This window comes from Loxodonta africana, unplaced genomic scaffold, assembly GCF_030014295.1.
Source record: "Loxodonta africana isolate mLoxAfr1 unplaced genomic scaffold, mLoxAfr1.hap2 scaffold_34, whole genome shotgun sequence".
NCBI lineage: Eukaryota > Metazoa > Chordata > Mammalia > Proboscidea > Elephantidae > Loxodonta > Loxodonta africana.
This window is the reverse complement of record NW_026975055.1, coordinates 31082-52890: the sequence shown is the minus strand read 5'-3', so window position 1 is coordinate 52890 and position 21809 is coordinate 31082. Positions and strand designations below refer to the sequence as shown.

General features: G+C 38.5%; 2 protein-coding genes across 2 annotated transcripts; both read left to right on the top strand.

Annotated features, from left to right (window-relative positions):
- Positions 1–9162: 9162 nt before the first annotated feature.
- Positions 9163–10644, top strand: LOC135229537 (olfactory receptor 4C13-like). Its single transcript, XM_064279047.1, has one exon. It carries the CDS (start codon positions 9716–9718, stop codon positions 10631–10633), a length of 918 nt encoding a protein of 305 aa, XP_064135117.1. The 5' UTR covers positions 9163–9715; the 3' UTR covers positions 10634–10644.
- An 8796-nt stretch (positions 10645–19440) lies between these two features.
- LOC135229530 (olfactory receptor 4C3D-like) lies at positions 19441–21441 on the top strand. Its single transcript, XM_064279044.1, has one exon. It carries the CDS (start codon positions 20173–20175, stop codon positions 21097–21099), a length of 927 nt encoding a protein of 308 aa, XP_064135114.1. The 5' UTR covers positions 19441–20172; the 3' UTR covers positions 21100–21441.
- Positions 21442–21809: the final 368 nt, after the last annotated feature.

The following is a 21809-nucleotide window of genomic DNA, read 5'->3' as shown; positions in this document are numbered from 1 at the left end:
GAAAGGGCATAGATGCCACCATTTGAGAAGGAAGTGGCAATGTTCTGGAAAAACATATATAACAGGATATAATGTGGTAGAAATACAATATGCCACAATATGTCCTTTGGCCTCAACAATGCACACCCCCTCCACAAGAAAAATATACTCACTGTCCCCTTTCACAAGGTTCCTCTCTCAACCCTCATCCAATGACAGTATTGAGTTCTGACTTAAGGGTCAGTATCTTATCTTCTAAATCATGTCCAAGTGTGGATGAGACTCTGAGGTGTAGTTCCATTCAGTCTGAAGACCTATGAACTAGAGATACCTTATCTGCTTCCTCATCCCCACTGCCCCCCACCTCCTGCACACTCTGACAGTTATGGGATAACTTCTAAACACACTTACATTCAAAAAGGGGAAATATGAGAGATTAACAGAAATGATGTTCCATAGAAATTTTGACAACCTATTTAAAAATATGCATGTTATTTCCAGGTCCTTGGTTATCTGTCCCGTACTTCTGGTAGTGATTTTTCCATGCATCTTTTCCCAAAATACCTTTGGGATTTTGATTCTACTTTCTGAATTATCCATTCTTTTCCATAATATATACTTTGTGTTTGTAGGTTACCAAAGATATTTGAAGGATGTGGGGGTGATTCTTATCACATTCAAATTTAATTTACTTGCTTGTCTTGGAAAAAGATGGAAAGACAGATTTAATACGTGTGGAAAATAGAAGGTTAAAAATTCCATATCATTGATCTTTACATTTTGTGATTTGTCTTTATATGATAAATTCTTTAGAACAAATTCAAAGTCTATTTTTGCTTATGATCTTTCAACATCTTCATTTCCCAAAAGGCTGGTATCGTTTGGAAACCAATGTGGGTAACTGTCTTATTATCTAGTGCCGCTATAACAGAAATACCACAAGTGGACGGCTTTAACAAACGGAAGTTTATTCTCTCGCAGTCTATGAGGCTAGAAGTCCAAATTCGGGGCATTGGTGCAAGGGGAAGGATTTTTCTCTCTGTCTGCTCAGTCAGAAGGTCCTTATTATCAAACTTCCTCTGGACTAGGGGCTTCTCAGTGCAGGAATCTCGGGTGCAAGGGACATACTCTTCTCCTAGCACTACATTCTTGGTGGTATGACGTCCCTCTGTCTCTCTGTTCGTTTCTCTCTTTTATATCTCAAAAGCGATTGGCTTAAAACACACTTAATCTTGTAGATTGAGTCCTGTCTCATTAACGTAATTGCCTCTAATCCCAACTCATTCACATTATAGAGATAGAATTTATAACACATAGGAAAATCATGTCAGGTGACAAAATGGCGAGCAATTGCACAATACTGGAAATCATGGCTTAGCCAAGTTGACACATATTTTGGGGGCACACGATTCAATCCATTACAGTTATTGAAGCAATTATATAGATCAATTAGACAAAGCAATACCTTTTGTTTGAATTACTCTGTAACAAGTGAGAATATCAGCTATTCCATGTAGGGAAACGATGAACAGGTTGAGACTCAGGAAATCTGAATACTTATTCTTAGTCTACCACAGTCTGAATGTGCAATTTTGTAAATGTCTGTTTCTTCTCTCAGTCTCAGTTTCCTCATTTGCAAAATGAAAAGAATCTATCTACCTACTTACCTACCGACCGATCGACAGACCAGGCTACTGACCAACCAATCCATTCATCCATCTATCCATCCATCCATACATCCATGCATCCATCTATTCATCCATTTATTCTACCTATCTGTCATCTATCATCTATCTCCTTATTTATATATAATCACATTCTGGCCTGTATGTACTTAAATTCTCAGAAAATTCTCGTTATAATGTCATATGAATAGGATTTTACTCTGCTCAGTAGGAAATAGGGTCCAACTCTTTTCAGAGACTTCTGATTTTGGAGAACTCTTAAGTTAGAAAGAACACATAATGGAACTGAAACAGAATAAGCTGGCTTTTAGTTCTACTGCTCAGTAGTTACACCACACTGTGCAAGTGAAATGAAGCATTCTGAGCCTCGGCTTTCCCATCTGTGAATCAGGAATAATACACACATGGGGTTATATGAGTTTAAATGTGAAAGTGGATTTTAAATACTAAGCGCTCCATATATTATCCAAAAAATCAAAACCAAACCTGTTGCCATCGTACTGATTTCACCTCATGGTTACCCCATGTGTTACAGAGTAGGACTGCTTCATAGGGGTTTCTTGGCTGTAATCTTTACAGAAGCAGGTCATCAGGCCTATCTTCCGTAGAGCTGTTGGGTGGGTTCAAATCACCAACCTTTAGGTTAGTAGTCAAATGATAATTGTTTGTGTCACTCAGGGGCCTACTTACTTTTAATGATGAATTTAGGGTGGGTTAGAAATACTATTTGGACAGGGGTAGTAATACGTTACTAACTGACTTAAACAAATACGTATATATCCATTGCCTTCGAGTTTATTTCGACTCATAGTGACTCTATAGGGCAGAGTAGAACTGCTCCGTAGGGTTTCCAAAGAGTGGCTAGTGGATTTGATCTCCCAAACTTGTGGTTAACAGTTGTAGCTCTTAACCACTGTGCCACCAGAGCCCCAAAGAAGTATGTAAGTAGTTCTAAATTCTTGTTCTAAATTCTCCTGAGAAGGAAGATGGAAAATTCTCAGGGGACTTAGAGAGATAGGCATAGTTTAAATTCCTAAGTGTTTTTTTTTTAATCCATTTTTATGCCTCCACAAGTTAGGATGAGAGCCTTCTTAAGGCCTTTGTTGATAAACAAATAATAAAGAAGGATCATATTAACTACTTAGGTAAGTTCTTACATGGGAGATAACATGGGGTCAAGGTCAAGAGCAGGATTTGAGGCCAGAGAGAGCTGAATTAGATCTTCTGACCTACTCTTCACTAACCATATGTTCTGGGGTAAAAGGCTAACTCTATGTCTCAATTTTCCATATGTAAAATAGAAAGAATAACCTTCCTACTATATATAATATATAGTGCTTTAAAAAAAATTAAAAGAGGTAATTTATGTGAAGTGCTTTGCACAGTGCCTACCGTATAAGAATATAAGAAGCAATCATTTAATATTAGTTTTTGATCAATGCATGTAATAATAATGCCTAACCTTTGTACAGAACTTTATAATTTATGAAAAGTTTTTGTATGTCCTGTGGGGAAAGTAGGCCTAATTTCTTCAGTCCTTAATTTCCTCAGAACTCACTCTGAGATCTGAAAAATGGAGGTAAAGATAAGAAGAAGGTATGAGAAAGGGATGGAGACCAGTGGACAGCAGAGATCTTTTTGGGGTTGGGGAATGATTAGCAATAAGGAAAAAAAAAAAGTGGGATTGAAGGGGAGGGCATCAGTGAGTGACAACCTTGTAAGAATATATATTGATGTCAGAAAATTAGATTTCACCTTCATACTAAAACACTAATTGTGTGACAGATTCTGCCTCTATCTACTCAAAGCCAAAATTAACCATTAATTCTGGTGATAGTGGTGGTGCTTGTGGTGGTGGTGGCGGCGGTGGTGTGTGCGTGCGTGTGTGTGTGTGTGTCTGTGTGAAATACCTTACAATCACTTTGATAAAGAAGAAAAAAAATAAAAGGCTCATGCTAGGTTCTTAAAAAACTTGCAGATAAATGAGAGTAAAATGTGTCCTCATCTTTTTTTATAAGTAGTTGCTTTTGGGTGGCACACATACAGCCTCATAGAAAGAACAATATAATTTTTTTTAATTAATTTTTATTAAGCTTCAAGTGAACATTTACAAATCCAATCAGTCTGTCACATGTAAGTTTACATACATCTTACTCCCTTCTCCCACTTGCTCTCCCCCCATTGAGTCAGCCCTTTCAGTCTCTCGTTTCGTGCCAATTTTGCCGTCTTCCCTCTCTCTCTATCCTCCCATCCCCCCTCCAGTCAAGAGTTTCCAACACACTCTCCAGTGTCCACCTGATTTAATTAGCTCACTCTTCATCAGCATCTCTCTCCCCCCCACTGACCAGTCCTTTTCATGCCTGATGAGTTGTCTTCAGGGATGGTTCCTGTCCTGTGCCATCAGAAGGTCTGGGGAGCATTGCCTCCGGGATTCCTCTAGTCGCAGTCAGACCATTAAGTATGGTCTTTTTATGAGAATTTGGGGTCTGTATCGAATTGGTCTCCTGCTCCCTCAGGAGTTGTCTGTTGTGCTCCCTGACAGGGCAGACATCGATTGTGGCCGGGCACCAACTAGTTCTTCTGGTCTCAGGATAATGTAGGTCTCTGGTTCATGTGGCCCTTTCTGTCTCTTCGGTTCTTAGTTGTCATGTGACCTTGGTGTTCTTCCTTTGCCTTTGCTCCAGGTGGGTTGAGACGAATTGATGTATCTTAGATGGCCGCTTGTTGGCATTTAGGACCCCAGACGCCACATTTCAAAGTGGGATGCAGAATGTTTTCATAATAGAATTATTTTGCCCATTGACTTAGAAGTCCCCTCAAACCATGTTCCCCAGACCCCAGCCCCTGCTCCGCTGACCTTTGAAGCATTCATTTTATCCCGGAAACCTCTTTGCTTTTAGTCCAGTCCAATTGAGCTGACCTTCCATGTATTGAGTGTTGTCTTTCCCTTCACCCAAAGCAGTTCTTATCTACTGATTGATCAATAAAAAACCCTCTCTCTCCCTCCCTCCCCCGTTTGTAACCACAAAAGTATGTGTTCTTCTCCGTTTTTTCTATTTCTCAAGATCTTATAATAGTGGTCTTATACAATATTTGTCCTTTTGCCTCTGACTCATTTCGCTCAGCATAATGCCTTCCAGATTCCTCCATATTATGAAATGTTTCAGAGATTCGTCACTGTTCTTTATCGATGCGTAGTATTCCATTGTGTGAATATACCACAATTTATTTACCCATTCATCCGTTGACGGACATCTTGGTTGCTTCCAGCTTTTTGCTATTGTAAACAGAGCTGCAATAAACATGGGTGTGCATATATCTGTTTGTGTGAAGGCTCTTGTTTCTCTAGGATATATTCCGAGGAGTGGGATTTCTGGGTTGTATGGTAGTTCTATTTCTAACTGTTTAATATAACGCCAGATAGATTTCCAAAGTGGTTGTACCATTTTACATTCCCACCAGCAGTGTACGAGAGTTCCAATCTCTCCACAGCCTCTCCAACATTTATTATTTTGTGTTTTTTGGATTAATGCCAGTCTAGTTGGTGTGAGATGGAATCTCATCGTAGTTTTAATTTGCATTTCTCTAATGGCTAATGATCGGGAGCATTTTCTCATGTATCTGTTGGCTGCCTGAATATCTTCTTTAGTGAAATGTGTGTTCATATCCTTTGCCCACTTCTTGATTGGGTTGTTTGTCTTTTTGTGGTTGAGTTTTGACAGAATCATGTAGATTTTAGAGATCAGGTGCTGGTCTGAGATGTCATAGCTGAATATTCTTTCCCAGTCTGTAGGTGGTCTTTTTACTCTTTTGGTGAAGTCTTTAGATGAGCTAGGAACAATATAATTTTAATAGTCACAGTCATATGTTATAAAATTTCACAGGCAGTAAACATACTCTACTCTTAAAAATTTCAGTAAGAATAAAAGTAGTTGATATTGATTGTGCCTCTACTTTGGGCCAATTGCAGAGCTAGTAGTCTTGACACTCTCACAGCCACCCTTCAAGCTAGTTGTCCTCATTTGACAGAAAATAGTTGAGAGGTTCAGAGGTTAAACACATTTTACAGAATTACCTTTGCTAACTCTTTATTTCAGTGTAAGACTAGGGTTACAACTTACTGACTAACATCCAAAAACTTCCTTACCCTCTATCTTAGTTATTTCATCTTCTAAATAAAGATAATAACAATGTATGACTCAATGTTGATACAAGGATTAAATGTGCCTGGCAGTTCAAAGGTACCCAAGTAAACGTTAGCCACGTTAATCATGGCATCTGTACATGAAGTAATCTCAATAAAGGTCAACAATGTCCTTCATGGGGTGAAGTCCAAAACTTTGGAATAATTTTTACCCTTCTTTCTTTCTGACACCCCACATCAAGTCCATCAGCGGGTAGTATTGAAGCTACTATCATCATACATCTACCTCCACTACGCCCATCCTGGTGCAAATCACCATCAAGTTTCTGCTGAATTATTATGATAGCCTCTTAACTAATCATCTCCCTGCTTCTACTATTGCCCCTCTATAGTTTATTCCCCACACAATAGCCAGAACAATCATTTCTAAGATTTAGTCAGACCATGCCATTTTGCTGTGCAAAACCTTTCAATGGCTTTGTTTTTCACTTAGAATAAATTAATACCCCTTAAAATGATCTACAAAGCCCTATCAGACCTGCTACTTATCAGTCCTTGTTCATTACTCTCCAGCCACACTGATCTCCTTTAGACAATGATGCCAACCACATTCCCTCCTCAGAGTGTTTTCACTTACTGATTTTTTTTTTGGTCTGGAATGTTCTTTCCTTAGATGTCTTCTTACATCCTTCTTCACTTCTTGTTAGTCTAGTTTACATGTTCCCTTTTCAAAGAAGCCTCTTCTGACTACCTTATAGAAAACAGCACCCCACCCCCAGATTCCAAATATCCATTACCCTGCTTAGTATTCCCCATAGCAGATGTTACAATCTGAAATGCTATCTACTTTCTTTTTTATTAGCTTATTTTCTGTCTCCCCCTACTAGAATGTATGCTACGTGAGTGTAGAGACTTTATCTGTTTGTTCACTGCTATCTCTCAACTTTCTAGAGTGTTGGGCACATAATAGATGATTAATAAATATTTGGTAAATGGCTTATTAAATGGACCGCAAAACTATATTTGATTAGGTAATCCTTCTCCCCCACCTCTCCCCAGACGCCACAGGTTTTATTTTGATTAATAAGGATATTCATTATCTTAGTCATCTGGTGCTACCATAACAGAAATACCACAAGTGGATGGCTTCAACAAAGAGAAATTTATTCTCTCACAGTCTAGTAGGTTACAAATCCAAATTCAGGGTGTCAGCTCCAGGGGCCAGTTTTCTCTCTCTGTTGGCTCTGGAGGAAGATTTCTTGTCATCAATCTTCCCCTGGTTGAGCAGCTTCTCAAGCACAGGGACCAGGTCCAAAGGATACGCACTCTGCTCCAGTTGCAGTTTTCTTGGTGGTATGAGGTCCCCAACTCTCTGCTTGCTTCCCTTTCCTTTTTATCTCTTGAGAGTTAAAAGCTGGTGCAGAACACATGCCAGGGAAACTCCCTTTACTTTGGATCGGGAATGTGACCTGGGTAAGGCTGTTACAATCGCACCCTAATCCTCTTTAACATAAAATTACAATCACAAAATGGAAGACAACCACACAAAACTGGAAATCATGGCCCAGCCCAAAAGGGCCACATTTTTGGAGGGACATAATTAAATCCATGACATTCATTTTCTCTAATTTTGTTTGGGAACAGAGTTGGAGGGGCTGATAAAATATTCTTTAATATCATATATTGTTTATATTTGATTTCAAAGTCTCAAAAAGAGATTTTATAAATGAATTAAAACAACTCCCCCAAATAAAATAATACAGAAAAACCCATGATGCAATAACACACAGAGAAAGAGAATCAGGATTTTTGAGAGTTTTTCAGCTTTCTCTCTAAGTAATTCTAATACAAGAAGACAAAAGACTTTTCCAAAAAATATAAAATCATGGCTCTCATACAAATATAAAATGAATACATGACAAAGTTTTTATTTAACACATTAATTAAGGAGGGAACCAGGAGTATGTTATGATCTATTTAAAGGAGAATCCAGTGTAGCACATTTGTTCAATCAGGGATGTGTCATGAATTTACAAATAGATGCAAAACTGACTTTATCCACAATAACTGAGGGAAATCAATTGAACCCTCTTCAGACAATATTTTCAATTTTATGGACAAGAATTATTTGCATTATCAGTTTTCTATAACTGGAAGAGTTGTAAAATAGCTCAAAGACAGTGAAAGGCATAATCCTCACAGAATCATGTAATCCCAAGGGGAGTGCTATAGGCAACACATAGCTTTTCATTGAAGATAGCCAGTAATCTTTTTATATTTCAAAGTCTTTCACAATTTTTTTCTCATGGAAGTTAAATTTATTTAGCAGCTATACATCAAAAGAAGTAGAGATAATTTTTAAATAACCTAAATTTTTTTCAATTATTTCTATTATTTACCAAGAAAAAATACAAACTTTCCATATCCATTGGAGTCCTAACAGGAAACAGCATGCTCAAAAAGGCAGATTAAAAAAAGTTTAATGAAGATTATTTATCAAGGTATGAAGGAAATTAATTAAGGGTGATGATAAAGCTTGCCAGGGCTAGCTACCAGTAGGAAATCATTACCACCAGGAGGCCTGAGGGAATAAGGGGAAGAAATTACTACAAAAGGGAATATAACAGTAGGAGATATCCACCCAACAAGAGCTGTAACCCTAGTTAAAGGTACCCTGTTACTGATAAACCACGGGAGTGACCCAGGAGAATAAACCCTGACATTCTTTTCTTCCCACCCTGTCCTCCTAACATTTATCTAGCACTTTCTGTTGGTCAGAGAAGAAGGAGGCCTCGTTGAGGAACACCATGGAAGCCCACCATGGAGGAGAAGAGTGAGAATAGATCTGAAGGGCTGAGAGGAGTATATCTAGCTCACTTTCCAACACTTTATTTAATTGTTTTTCTAGGTAAGATGGTGAACACTCCTATTTTGGAAAAAGAAAACACAGGAGAAATAAGTAAACTGTCTTCCAACTTGCTTGCACTCTTAATATTTATTGACTACCACTCTGAGTCAAACATTAAAGTAGATCTGGGGATAAAGAGGTGAAGAAGGCAGATACAGCTTTGCTTCTCTGTGGCTTATTTAAAGGGCTCTTGAAAGGAAGAGCCAGGTGGTTTGGTCTTAATCTGTGTATCAACAGTGTGTGAAACCAGAATCAGTAGTTGGTTAGCAGCCATACCTCTTAACTACTGCTCCACCAGGGCTTCTTGTATACAGATATGTATATATATATATATATATATATATATATATATATATATATATATATATATATATTACACAAACACACACTTGTGTGTATATATGTGTGTGTGTCATTTTAATTGTGTGTTGTGTGATTGATTCTGACACACAGCAACCATAATTTACACAGTAGAACTGCCCCATAGGGTATTCTAGGCTGAAATCTTTATGGGAGCAGATGGTCAGGTCTTTTCTCCCACAGAAATACTGGTAGGTTTGAAGTGCCAACATTTTGTTTAGCAACTGAGTGCTTAGCCATTGTACCACCAGGGATTCACACACACACACATATATGAGTTCTCTAACATTTCTTGCTGGCTGAGAAGGAATTTATAATGTGATGAGGTCCCTATGCCTCGATGTCCTCCAGCAAATGCCCAGTGACCACTTGTCACAAGATGTTGTAGATGGGATTCCAGTATCAATAGAAGCTGGATTAGACAGCCTCAATGGTTCTAATCTTTTTGTAAAATAGAAAAAGCATGTTTTTTCTCTTCCTGTATGCCATGAAGGAAAAGAGTTTATTTATTAAAATGCTTTGGTCTTATTTGAAAACACAAAATATGAAATGCTTATCACCCTGCTTTAAAAATGTTGTCTTTACAGGATAATCCCAATATCTGTGTTCATCATCAGCACTGAAACGGAAGAAAACAGGATGAATGTGACTGACTTAATTCTAATAGGACTTACACAGAATCCTCAGATGCAGAGAATTCTAGTTGTTGTTTTGCTTATCACCTACATTGTCACTGTCTCAGGAAACCTGCTCATTGTGGTCACCATAATCTGCAGTCAGGCATTGAAATCCCCAATGAATTTCTTCCTGGCCTTCTTATCTTTGATAGATGCCTGCTACTCCTCTTCCATACTTCCTAAAATGCTAGCTGACTTGCTCTCTGAGACAAAAACCATCTCCTTCAGTGGCTGCATGACACAGATCTTTACTGAACATTTCTTAGGTGGTTCTGAGGTTGCCCTCCTTGTGGTCATGGCCTATGACCGTTACGTGGCCATCTGTAGTCCTCTGCACTATGTGACCATCATGAACCACCATGTATGCTGCCTTTTGGTGGGGGTGTCTTGGACAGTGGGTTTTGTCCACTCTATTGGACAGATTCTTGTCACTTTCTGGCTCCCATTCTGTGGCCCCAACATTATGGATCACTTCACGTGTGACGTCTTCCCCCTGATACAACTTGCCTGCACAGACAATTTCCTTTTTGGTCTCCTGATTGCTGCCAATGGTGGGGTAATGTCTGTGATTACCTTTGTAATGTTGTTGGTATCCTATGTCTTCATCCTGCATTCGTTGAGGATTCACAGCTCTGCAGGAAGGAAAAAGGCCCTCTCTACCTGTACCTCCCACATCACTGTTGTTGTCTTGTTCTTTGTGCCCTGTATTTTTATGTATATGCGACCAGTAGCCACCTTCTCCATGGATAAAGCCATAACTGTATTCTATACCCTTGTCACTCCCATGTTAAATCTCATTATCTACACAGTAAGGAATGCAGAAGTAAAAAATGCCATCAAAATGTTACTGAAAAGAAATGTAATTTCAGATAATAAATGACCCAATATGAAGATTTTATTTCTATCATAATCTTTACATTTTTATGTTAATATATATGTGGGTTTGTGTGTGTGTGCGTATATATATATATATATGCATATATATATGTATATATATACCTCTTTCCCACCTGTATCACCTAACTGCCATAGAACCTTTGCACAAGAATGGCATGGAGGTTGTGTCTGACCTCCTCTAACTTCACAAGGGGAAAGGAGAATCAAAGCCAACAGCCCAAGCCTGATTCCTTGCGGAAGTCAGATATGACTCCTTTCTCTGCCATCTTTACTAATTTTGATACCAACTGTCCCTGCATGACACTCTCTACTTCTCTGCTGGGTTCGGTAATCCATTGCAATGGCCACACAGAACTCACAGACAATACTCACGATTATGGTGTTTATTAGGGAAGTAACAGTTACAATTCAGGCCCAAGAACATTCAAGATACAGCTCTTCCATCAGGGCAGCCTCTTCCCAGCTGTGTTCACAGGCACACCTCTCCCTGGTCCTAGGCGTCTACCCAAAGGCACTCAACTTTCTTCATGGGCCAGGAAGCCCACCAAGCCTTCACCTGTCAGTTCTTTCTTCCCACCACTTCTCACCATCTTCAGGGTTATAGCTCGTTGTCTCTGTTGGTCTCTTTCTTCTAGGAGCTTCTTAGCACAGGAACCCCAGGTCCAAAGGATGTGCTGGCTTCTGGCTGTTAATCTTTGGTGGCAGTGGGATCTCTTCTTTACCCCATTTGATGTGGCTCATTTCAAGCCCAGCTGGGGAGCAAAACTGACCAATCCCTTTGGTGGACCACCATTATCCTACCACGGAGTGCTGCTGGGGGTTACAAGACCGCGGCTAGAGAGGCCACACAAAAGTGATCCTTCACATCGCAGTTTGCAACAATTATTCTGATTTACAGGTGATAAAAATTAAGTTAAAAAGGGCTAAATAATCAGCCCAAGGTCAGAGGCAGAGCTATTTGAATCTGCATTTGTTCTAATTACAAATCCCATATTCTTTCAACCATTTCAAATTGTATCAGGATCAAAGGCAGCCTTTATTTTACATCGAAGCCTTTCTTGCTTTGTTACAAATTGCAAATTCTCTTCTCTAATTGCAGAGTTGTATAACTGACTTGCACATGGAAGCTGTTGTTACTTCAGAACCCATAGTGGCTACTGGTATCTAGGACAGTGCAGAATACAGTTTAGAAAGAAAATACTTGCTAATACTCTCTCAGCACACTGACAATATACCAATGTTTAAAATTATGTGGGTTTCTTGTTCTGACAAGTAAAAGCTGTCAGTAATAAAAATTCATTGTATTTAAACCTAAGTGAAATTTTAAAGTGTCCTTTGGTGGTCACAATGACCCTATAACATTGAAATTTAGTTAATGTTATTATTTTACTGGAAAAAAAGTAGGTGGGTCATAAAATTTAAATAATTAGATCATAGAACAAATAAATCAGCCTTGAGCTCAAATATTCTCACTTCACATCCTGTGACTTTTTCATTATACATATAATTCTTTTGTGCTAGTACTTAGTTATACTTAGTTATGGTCTGTTTTTTTTAAATATATATTTTTTAATTTTATGTCATACTTGTTGCCATCAAGTTGATTCTGACACACAGCAACCCTATAGTACCCTATAGTCCAAAGAGAGACTGATATATTTGAACTACTTACCTTTTGTTTAGCAGCCAAACTCTTAACCACTACTCCACCAGGGCTCCATGTGTCATAGGAAGTGACATTTTGTTAGGTTTAAAATCATTTAAACAAAGAAAAAAACAAAAAACCCATTGCCATTGAGTTGATTCTGAGTCACAGAGATCCTATAGGACAGAGTAGAAGAGCCCCATAGGGTTTCCAAGGAGCAGCTGGTGGATTCAAACTGCTGACATTTGGTTAACAGACTTAGCTCTTAATCACTGGGTCACCATGGCTCCTTAGTGGTAATTACGTGCTGTTCTTTTTTTCCCCCCAAACACTGTGTAACATATCAATTTAACTATTAAAAATTCACTATGTTGTTACTTGAATCTAACATTATTAAGTATATATCTGAGACTTCTCTTTGCAAACTGCTTCCAGAGATGGCTTAAGCATAAGGCGTACAAGAAAAGAGAAATCATTACTCCTCAGTTGGTCAAGGGAAGATTTCTCAGCTAAAGAACTTACTTAACTCATAAGACTTTGTTGCAAATAAGTTTTGGTTCTTTTAAAAAACAAAGTTTGCAACCACGAGATGAATGTATGCCATAGATGTCTTTATAGGACACTTTGACATAGTGTTCTAGCCTCCCACCTCATGGGTATCATACATTTTATTCGAGAAGTCAGAGGATTCTAAGATGCAACAATAATTAGCAAGATATTATGACTGTGAAACACAGTGGAGGGTAAGAACACCAGCTTCAGGATCAGTAGACACTGGTTTTTTTTTTCCTTACTGTGCGATGGCAGTGGGTTTTTTTTGGGGTGCCCCCATTTCATTATATGATCTTATATAGGTCTCCCTATATTTATAGGTAGTTTACTTAGATAACTTAGGAGGTGTTCCCAAGCTCTTTGATTCTGTTCATTCCATTTTTATTTCCTTAAATATTGTTTTATTTAATTCTACTTCATTTGGAAGAAGTAAAATTGGAAGAGTCATAAGCAATTATATTTCTACAGGCCAAGAGTTGGCCACAGCCCACCACCTTAAACATTTCTATTTTTGGTAAACAGCTCAGGAGATGTTTTCCTTTGATGAAAGGATCTTTGGCCTGGACTAAACAATTGAGGATAAGACCTCTGCTCTTGAAGGTTTTATTGCCTTGAAAACATGGACCTCTGCTGATTGAAATGTATGAAGTTGGCCGTAAGATGAACACTTTGGCAGTCCCACTTCTTTTTGGTGTGGAATCAGTCCCTAAATCTGTCAAACATGAAACTGTAGCTCAACTGGTTTCTTCCCAACTGTGATCTGATGCGTATTTGATTTCTCCTGTTTTTATTCTAATTTATCTTCCAGTTTGAAAATCCATGTTACTGTCTATCCAGTGTTTTTTCCACTCTTTCCTTGGAATTGTGTTCTGGAAACAAGCTTTTCTGGTATAGCTTCAGGAACACCCCTTTTGAAAAATTACCTTCAGAGCCAACCCTGACTGATTTAAACCTAATTTTTTTTCCATGGAAGAATTGATGTATTCAAACTGTGGTGTTGGTGAAGAATACTGAATATACGTTGGACTGCAAGAAAAGTAAACAAAACAGTCTTAGAATAAATACAATCAGAATGCTCCTTAGAAATAAAGATGATGAAAGTTTTCATTGCTTACTTTTAACACATCATCAGGAAAAACCAACTGCTAGAAAGGACATCTTTTTTGGTAAAGTAGAGGGTCAGTGAAAACAAGGGAAGCCCTCAATAAGATGGATTGTCACAATAGCCAAAAAAAGGTTTTAAATATATCAAAGATTTTGAAGATGGTGAAAGACTGGATGGTGTTTTGTTCCATTACACATAGGGTTGCCATGAGTTGGAGCCAAATTGAAGGCAACTAACAACAACAACCGTAGACTCTGCCCTTTCTCTATTTCATACTACTCTAAGCCACGCAGAACTAGACTAGACAGGTGTAAGGGAGTCTAAAGAAATCTCTCTCCTCACCACTTTAGTTGCTTAGTAGAGATTAGATGACAATTTAATGGGTCACTGTGAATGGATTTCAATCTTTTAGGAGAATGGGCAAAATGACCTTGGAAGTACATGTTAATTTGACTAATTCTGATTCTGTACTTTCATTCCAGAGTTGAAAGACAAAGTTGAAGACATTTTCACAGATGGAAATCCATATTCATTAGAGTTCTTTGTATAGTTTCACATCCCCTGTCAAACTATAGAACCTGCCATGACAAGCACTATAATAGTCAGATGTTTAATCAAAATCAGTTTAGTCACATGGGCACAGACAGCTTTCTTAAATTATTTTTCTCCCACTACACATGCTGCTCACAGTGACTGTACCCTCTTGAACCAATTCAGAAGCTAAACACAATTTATTTTTCCTTTTATTTAAACAGCACAGTTGAACATAGGTGAATAAATGTGGTCCCATATAGGAATGTTTCTGAACTGAATTTATTTTGTTTTTAAAAGTAATTTTTCAAACATTGGCATTTTATTATTTTTAATAGGTGACTTGTAATATACTCAAAATGGATGTCAACATAAATGTGCCATGACACTTCTGCTGTAAAACAATAATCTAAGAATAAGAATCCTGAACCAGGATTCAGGAGGATTAGTTTCTTCTTTTACCTTGGCAGTCAATTTTCTGATTCCCTGTCTTAGTTTTCCTGGTTATACAATGTGAATATTGATAGCTGTGTCATTCCCATTACATAGGGCTAATGTTTGACTCAATTTAAAAGGCTGCAGAAAATGGCTCAGTGTATCAACTACTTCTGTGTATAAATAATTCAAGATATGAAATTTTTCCTCATTATCATATTAGTCTAATTCCGCGATTAGAGAATCAACTGCTGTGAGGAAGTACTTAACAATGTACTCAGTATGAAGGGATCATATCTGTCTCTTCCTGCATACCTGAATACAACACTTAAAAATTATGAACAACACAAAGGGTAGCTTGATAAAGACACAAAATATTATAGCGAAGAATTAAAAAGTCAGATAGTTACATACATGTCATGGATTGAATTGTGTTTCCCAAAAACATGTGTATCAATTTGGATAGGTCATGATTCCCAGTATTGTGTGATTTTCCTCCATTTTGTCATCTGATGTGATTTTCCCATGTGTTGTAAATCCTGTCCCTATGACGTTAAGAGATGGGGTTAATGGCAGTTATGTTAATGAGGCAGGACTCAATCTACAAGATTAGATTGTGTCTTGAGCCATCCTCTTTTGAGATAGAAAAGACAGAGGTGAGCAGAGAGACATGGGGGTCTCATACCACCAAGAAAGCAAAGCCAGAGGCACAGCACATCTTTGGACCTGTGATTCCTGCACAGAGAAGCTCCTAGACCACAGGAAGATTGATGACAAGGACCTTTGTCCAGAACCCAAGGACAGAGAAAGTCTTCCCTTAGAGCTGGAACCCTGAATTTGGCCTTCTAGCCTCCCAGATTGTGAGAGAATGAATTTCTCTTTGTTAAAGCCACCCATTTGTGGTATTTCCGTTATAGCAGCAATAGATAACTAAGAATTTGGTACCAAGAGTGGGGTGCTGCTCTAAGAGATACCTAAAATGTGGAAGAAGTTTTGAAACAGTGAATGTATAGAGGATTCAGAGGAAAATGAAGAGAGCTGTTACACTGGAGATGGCACAGATGGCAAGAAGCAGTGGCAGAGAACCAGCAGTGGCAGAACAAGGAGTCCAGCATGAGATGACACTGGAGCCCACCCACGAAGTGCAAGAGCTGACGGCCTTTGGCAGTAGGCTTCTTGGCAGTGTGGGGTGCCTCCAGATACTTATCAGTGGAGCTACAGAGCTTTAGAAATCTTTCCCCAGCAGGGCAGATATGGGTTGTGAGGCCCTAGGGGCTGAGAGGACAAGAAACCAGGAGGCAGAAGCTGAAAAGACAAGGAACACAGGAAAACAAGCTGCCTCAGTCTCAAAGGGTATGGCCACAACCTCTGGGGTCTCAGAGGGTGGAGCCATGGCCCCTGGTATTTCTAAGAGTGGAGTCACCACTCAGATGGACTAGGAGAATGGTGTGCCTAAAGCTGAAGGAGCAGAGTTGCTGTCCCAGTGGGCCTGGAAGGTGGAACAGAGGCCCAGGGCCGAGGGACCTCCACTCAGAATCCAGAAAGCATGGCCAATAGCTAGATCTGGAGGATAGGGCCTTTGTGTAAATGGTCTCAGAGAACAGAGGATTATTTTCAAAGCCTTAAGGGCAAATGTAATGTGTTCTGCTGACTTACATGGTGCCTATTATCCTTTCTTTCCTTCCAATTTCTTACATTTGTAATGGAAATGTTTAATTTGTGCCTGTTCCACCATTGTACTTTGGAAGCAGATAGCTTCTATTCTAGATTTCGCAAATGAGGAAGAATTTTTGGACTTGGGACTTGGAGTGGCTTAAGACTTTTGCTATGATACAATGGGGTGAATGTGGTTTACGTGTGGTGAGAACATGAAGTTTTTGGGGCCAAAGTGTGGAATATCATGGATTGAATTGAATGTGTATTAATTTGGCTAGGCCATGACTCCCAGTATTGTGTGATTGTCCATCATTTTGTCATCTAATGTGATTTTCCTATGTGTTTTAAATCCTATCTCTAGGATATTAATGAGATGGGATTAGTGGCAGTTATGTTAATGAGGCAGGACTTAATCTACAAGATTGGATTGTGTCTTGAGACAATCTCTTTTGAGATAGAAAAGAAAGAAGTGAGCAGAGAGACCTGGGAAATTCATACCACCAAGAAAGCAATGCCAGGAGCAGAGTGCAATCTTTGGACCTGAGGTTCCTGCACAGAGAAGCTCCTAGACTACGGGAAGATTGATGATAAGGAGCTTCCTCCAGAACCCACAGAGAAAGAAAGCCTTACCTTAGAATTGGCACTCAGAATTTGGACTTCTATCCTCCTAGACTAGGAGAGAATAAATTTCTCTTTGTTGAGGCTCTCCACTTGTGGCATTTCTTTTATAGCAGCACTAGATAACTAAGATAGCAGCTGTTTATATAATGCCAAACACCTAGAAACTGCCCACTAAGCTAATTTGTTATCAAAATATCCAGATTCTAATATCTTTTCATTTATTCTTAAGTGGTCAACTCATTTTTTTCTCTTGTCATGTGATTTTTCTTCTTGTAGACTTAGGGAAGAATTTAAAAATTAAAGATGGATTCTTATAAAAGTTCTCTGATGTTCAGTTAGGTAACTGGAAATAATTGGGTGGTTGGCAAGTTCTGCTAATGATGATGAAATACTCCTGAGGTCTCATTAGCTACAGCTAAGAAACTTCAGAGAAGTTGCCTGCAAATAGGATATGTAGTAACATTTTTAAGCCTCAAGAGAAAGGCATTATTCAAAGGTGCCATTTATAAATCAGCAAAGAGATTTATTGTAGCTGAGCTATTGGCACTTTAAATCTTACAACTTTACTTATTTCTTATTTCTGTCTGGGTGATTTAACAGTGGCTTGGGGCCCTGGGCAGGAAGCTGTGCCAGATAAGTTCATAGGTGAGAATTTTTTTTTTTTTTTTTTGAGAAAAGAATATAATTATAGAATCTCAGATTTAAACGGACCTTAAAACTGTATGGTCACCTTCCACCCCACCTCCCACAACCAAATAACAACATTTCAAATTATTTTCCTTTCTTTCAATTGAAATATATTTAAATTAGTTAGAATCAAATTAGATGTCCAAATTCAGATGCAAATTGTCCCACTTAAATGATGAGAAGAGTTTTCCTATGACATTACACAATTCTTAAAAAAAAAAAAAATCCCTTTTAAAAGTTATACACCATTCCATGAAATGCAAAATATTTGGCCTCACCGTTTTTCTAATGCTGCACATGTCATACAGTTTTATTTTTTATTGGTTTATTAATAATTGTGTTGAACATATTTGTACATAACAATTTTTCTCCTTTTAAAATGTTTTCAAGGGTTTATTCATAAAAAAAAAAAAATTATTCCTAGGAGATTATTGCACCAAATAAAAAAGGCAGTGATTTCTATTTTTAAACTACTTTTTATACATAATGCCTTATTTTTCCATTATGTACATTTTACTTTTTTGGGGGGAGTCCACTTCGCAATAAGGAAATTGCAGAGAAGCTGCTGCACTGTGTTTTCACATAGGTGTAAGATTTTCATCTTGGCTAATTAAAAAATAAAAGCCCTTTACCTGATTATCTTTGAAAAGAAAATACATAATTTTTACAGAATAAATTTTACTTTATATTTTCCCTTTTCTTTTCTCTGGGAACTTTATGCTTCCAAATATGGGATGATTATCCTCGCTTTATAAATAATGCAAAATCTTGTAACTAAGAGTGATGGATGATGGACCTGCTGGGCAGGATGGGAGAAGAAGGCATAAGAATTCATATAGCAGGAGCACAAAAGACATAGGAGGATCATTCATCTCATGGATGGATGAGCCATTGCTCTTTGCTAATGAAGTGCTAGGGAGAGGTATCACTAAAACAGTAACAAGGACTTTTTTCATGACTTCATGTAGTCAAACACATATATTAATGCACATAATGAGAGTCTAATAAATATCTATTGAATGAGTGAACATGTAATAAGTAGATTTTATAGGTTTGTATGTACATATATTATATATATATGCATGTATATATTCATATATATTCAATATTTTATTTATCTTACCAAAAATATATTTCTTTCTCTTCTCCAACTTAAAATTCTATTCTTAAAACTTTGGAAATAAGGATTCCCTTTTCTTGATAGAGCTTCGTGGGCTGAAAACTTATCCAAGAGGTTTGGTTGGTTGGTCGTTTTATCTGATTTTATTAAGGCTGTAATTTTACTGAGTGGAACTAAGTTAAATTACATTGCAATATAATTTTATAAAATAAACAGTATTAATGAGCCAAAATTATAACTATCTTGACAGTCAATGATCTGGTAATATGCTGTTTCGTAGAGCCAATTAATATTTTCAACTCACCCCACAAAATTTGCTGGAAACATCAAACTGGAATGCAACTACCTTCCAAAAGTTTATTTTTCTCATAGAGAGTAGTAATAAACAGAGTGGAAGGATGAGAGCACTTGGGTTCCTAGGTTTACAGACTGGCAAAGCATGTGTATTCTTACACAGGGTTGTATAGAAAGTGTCAGTTCACCAAGCGTTCATCACTTGATAAGTGCCAGACACTGCAGACATTCTTTGACACTTTAGTAGGCACAGCAAGGAAACAGACATGAAGAGCATATGTTTTGTGGTGGGTGTTTCCAACTGGTTACAAAATTCCCTAATCTGTCGCCTTATGATAGATATTTCTTGACCAGGAGACAATAATGTCTTTCATTCTGCAGTTAGAACTGGGGGCTCGAATGCAAATTCTCCTGGAAGAAGGAATAACTCTTACCTGTGTGCAGTACTTAGAAGCTCCCAGGATACATTTCACAGTTACGATTACTAAGCTCCCAGGTGCAGAGGAGGGCTCAGAAGCGTAGGGAAAGGACTTAGCAAAGTCACACGGAGGCAGAAGCCGGATGAGAATCCAGTTCCCCTCATGTATATTGCCGAGTATTTTCTCAGTAAATTACACATCAGTTGTTGCCCTATAGAAGATGCTTTATAGTTGATTAGGTGTCTCTGAAAATAAGGAGAAAGCACATGGAGGAAGCAGGAAAGAATAATTGAACCAGTTACCGTGGTGAAGGGTGCTAAGGACAAGCTGCATAATTATGGCAACTACCCTATTTGTATATTGTGAAATTCAAACTATAACCCTTCCACCATTAATTAGGTATCTTTCTTTATCTTTTTGCAGGTAATTCAGGTCTCAGAAAGACATCATTCCCTTAATGGATCGTCTCATGCCTCCCAACAATGTGACTGAATTTATTCTCCTGGGACACACACAGAATCCACACTTGCAGAAAATACTTTTCATTGTCTTTTTGTACATTTTCCTATTTACTGTGCTGACCAATCTGCTTATTGTCATCACCATCTCCTTCAGCCCCACACTTTTGGCTCCCATGTACTTCTTTCTCACCTACTTGTCCTTTATAGATGCCTCTTACACCTCCGTCACCACCCCCAAAATGATCATTGACCTGCTCTACCAGAAGAGAACCATCTCATTGGGCAGCTGCCTGGCTCAGCTCTTTGTGGAACACTTCCTGGGAGGGTCAGAAATCATCCTCCTCATTGTCATGGCCTATGACCACTATGTTGCCATCTGCAAGCCCCTATACTACACTACCATCATGCGACAGGGACTCTGCCACCTCCTGGTGGTTGCGGCCTGGATTGGTGGGATCCTTCATGCCACAGTGCAGATTCTCTTCGTGATCAACTTGCCCTTCTGCGGTCCCAATACCATTGACCATTTCATGTGTGACCTCTTCCCACTGCTGAAGCTTGCCTGCAGAGACAGCTATATACCTGGAATGGTGGTGGCTGCCAACAGTGGGGCCATGTGCTTGCTCATTTTTTCCATGCTACTCATCTCCTACATAGTCATCCTGTGCTCCCTGAAATCCCATGGCTCTGAAGGGCAGCACAAAGCCCTCTCCACCTGTGGCTCCCATTTTACTGTAGTTGTACTTTTCTTTGTGCCCTGTATATTCACTTACATGCGTCCCGTGACCACCTATCCAGTGGACAAGTTGGTAACTGTCTTTTTTGCAGTTCTCACCCCCATGTTAAACCCTATCATTTATACAGTGAGAAACACAGAGGTAAAAAATGCCATGAGAAGTTTTTTGAAGACAAGGGTAGCTTAGGCTGTTCATTATGCCAGAAAGTGATGATGTAAATAGATAGGAAGGATCATATCTGTGGTACACTGTGAAAGAGGATTTTCAAGTTTTGCAGATCACTGATCAAAACAAGGCCCAGAAACTAACATTTATTGAGCATTTGATGGTGGTTAGGCCCTTTGATAGGTGCTTTTGATAGTTTTTCATGTACTTTATTCCAATGCTCATTGTGCATACATTCAGGATATACATCAGAGAAAGGACTGCAAGTCCCTTGTTCGGTGATTCTAGAGTACACTTTGCTCCAGTCTCACTACTATTTTATGAAATTCTTCAATCGTATGTTACTTGGGTGAAATTGGCTTTTCCACAGCACCTTGGTCTCAGGACTTCTTTTTGTGTGTGTGTGTGTGTATTTGGTTTTGCCTGCAGTAAGCAAAAAAGAGAAAAGAAGTTCTTGGATATATGGGAGTGGGGGGGGAGGATAGACAGCTGGGAATGAAAGAACCACTGCCGATTTGTTGTTGTTTTTCACCACTAATCTACCAAGAAAAACAAGAGGCGCTAATAGAAGAAACAATTTGTATCATGTTTCTAAATTTTTTTCAGCACAAAATATAAGCCAGACATTTTGAATTTACCTTTAATTTGATCTTATTTTCTCAAATGTGATGTAGCATGCAGTTTTTCATGACTGTAAAGGACTTTTTTTTCTTACCAAGACTTGAGGAGCC

Excerpts from the sequence above, each read along its gene's own strand:
- LOC135229537 (XM_064279047.1), top strand. The coding sequence starts at position 9,716 with ATGAATGTGACTGACTTAATTCTAATAGGACTTACACAGAATCCTCAG.
- LOC135229530 (XM_064279044.1), top strand. The coding sequence starts at position 20,173 with ATGGATCGTCTCATGCCTCCCAACAATGTGACTGAATTTATTCTCCTG.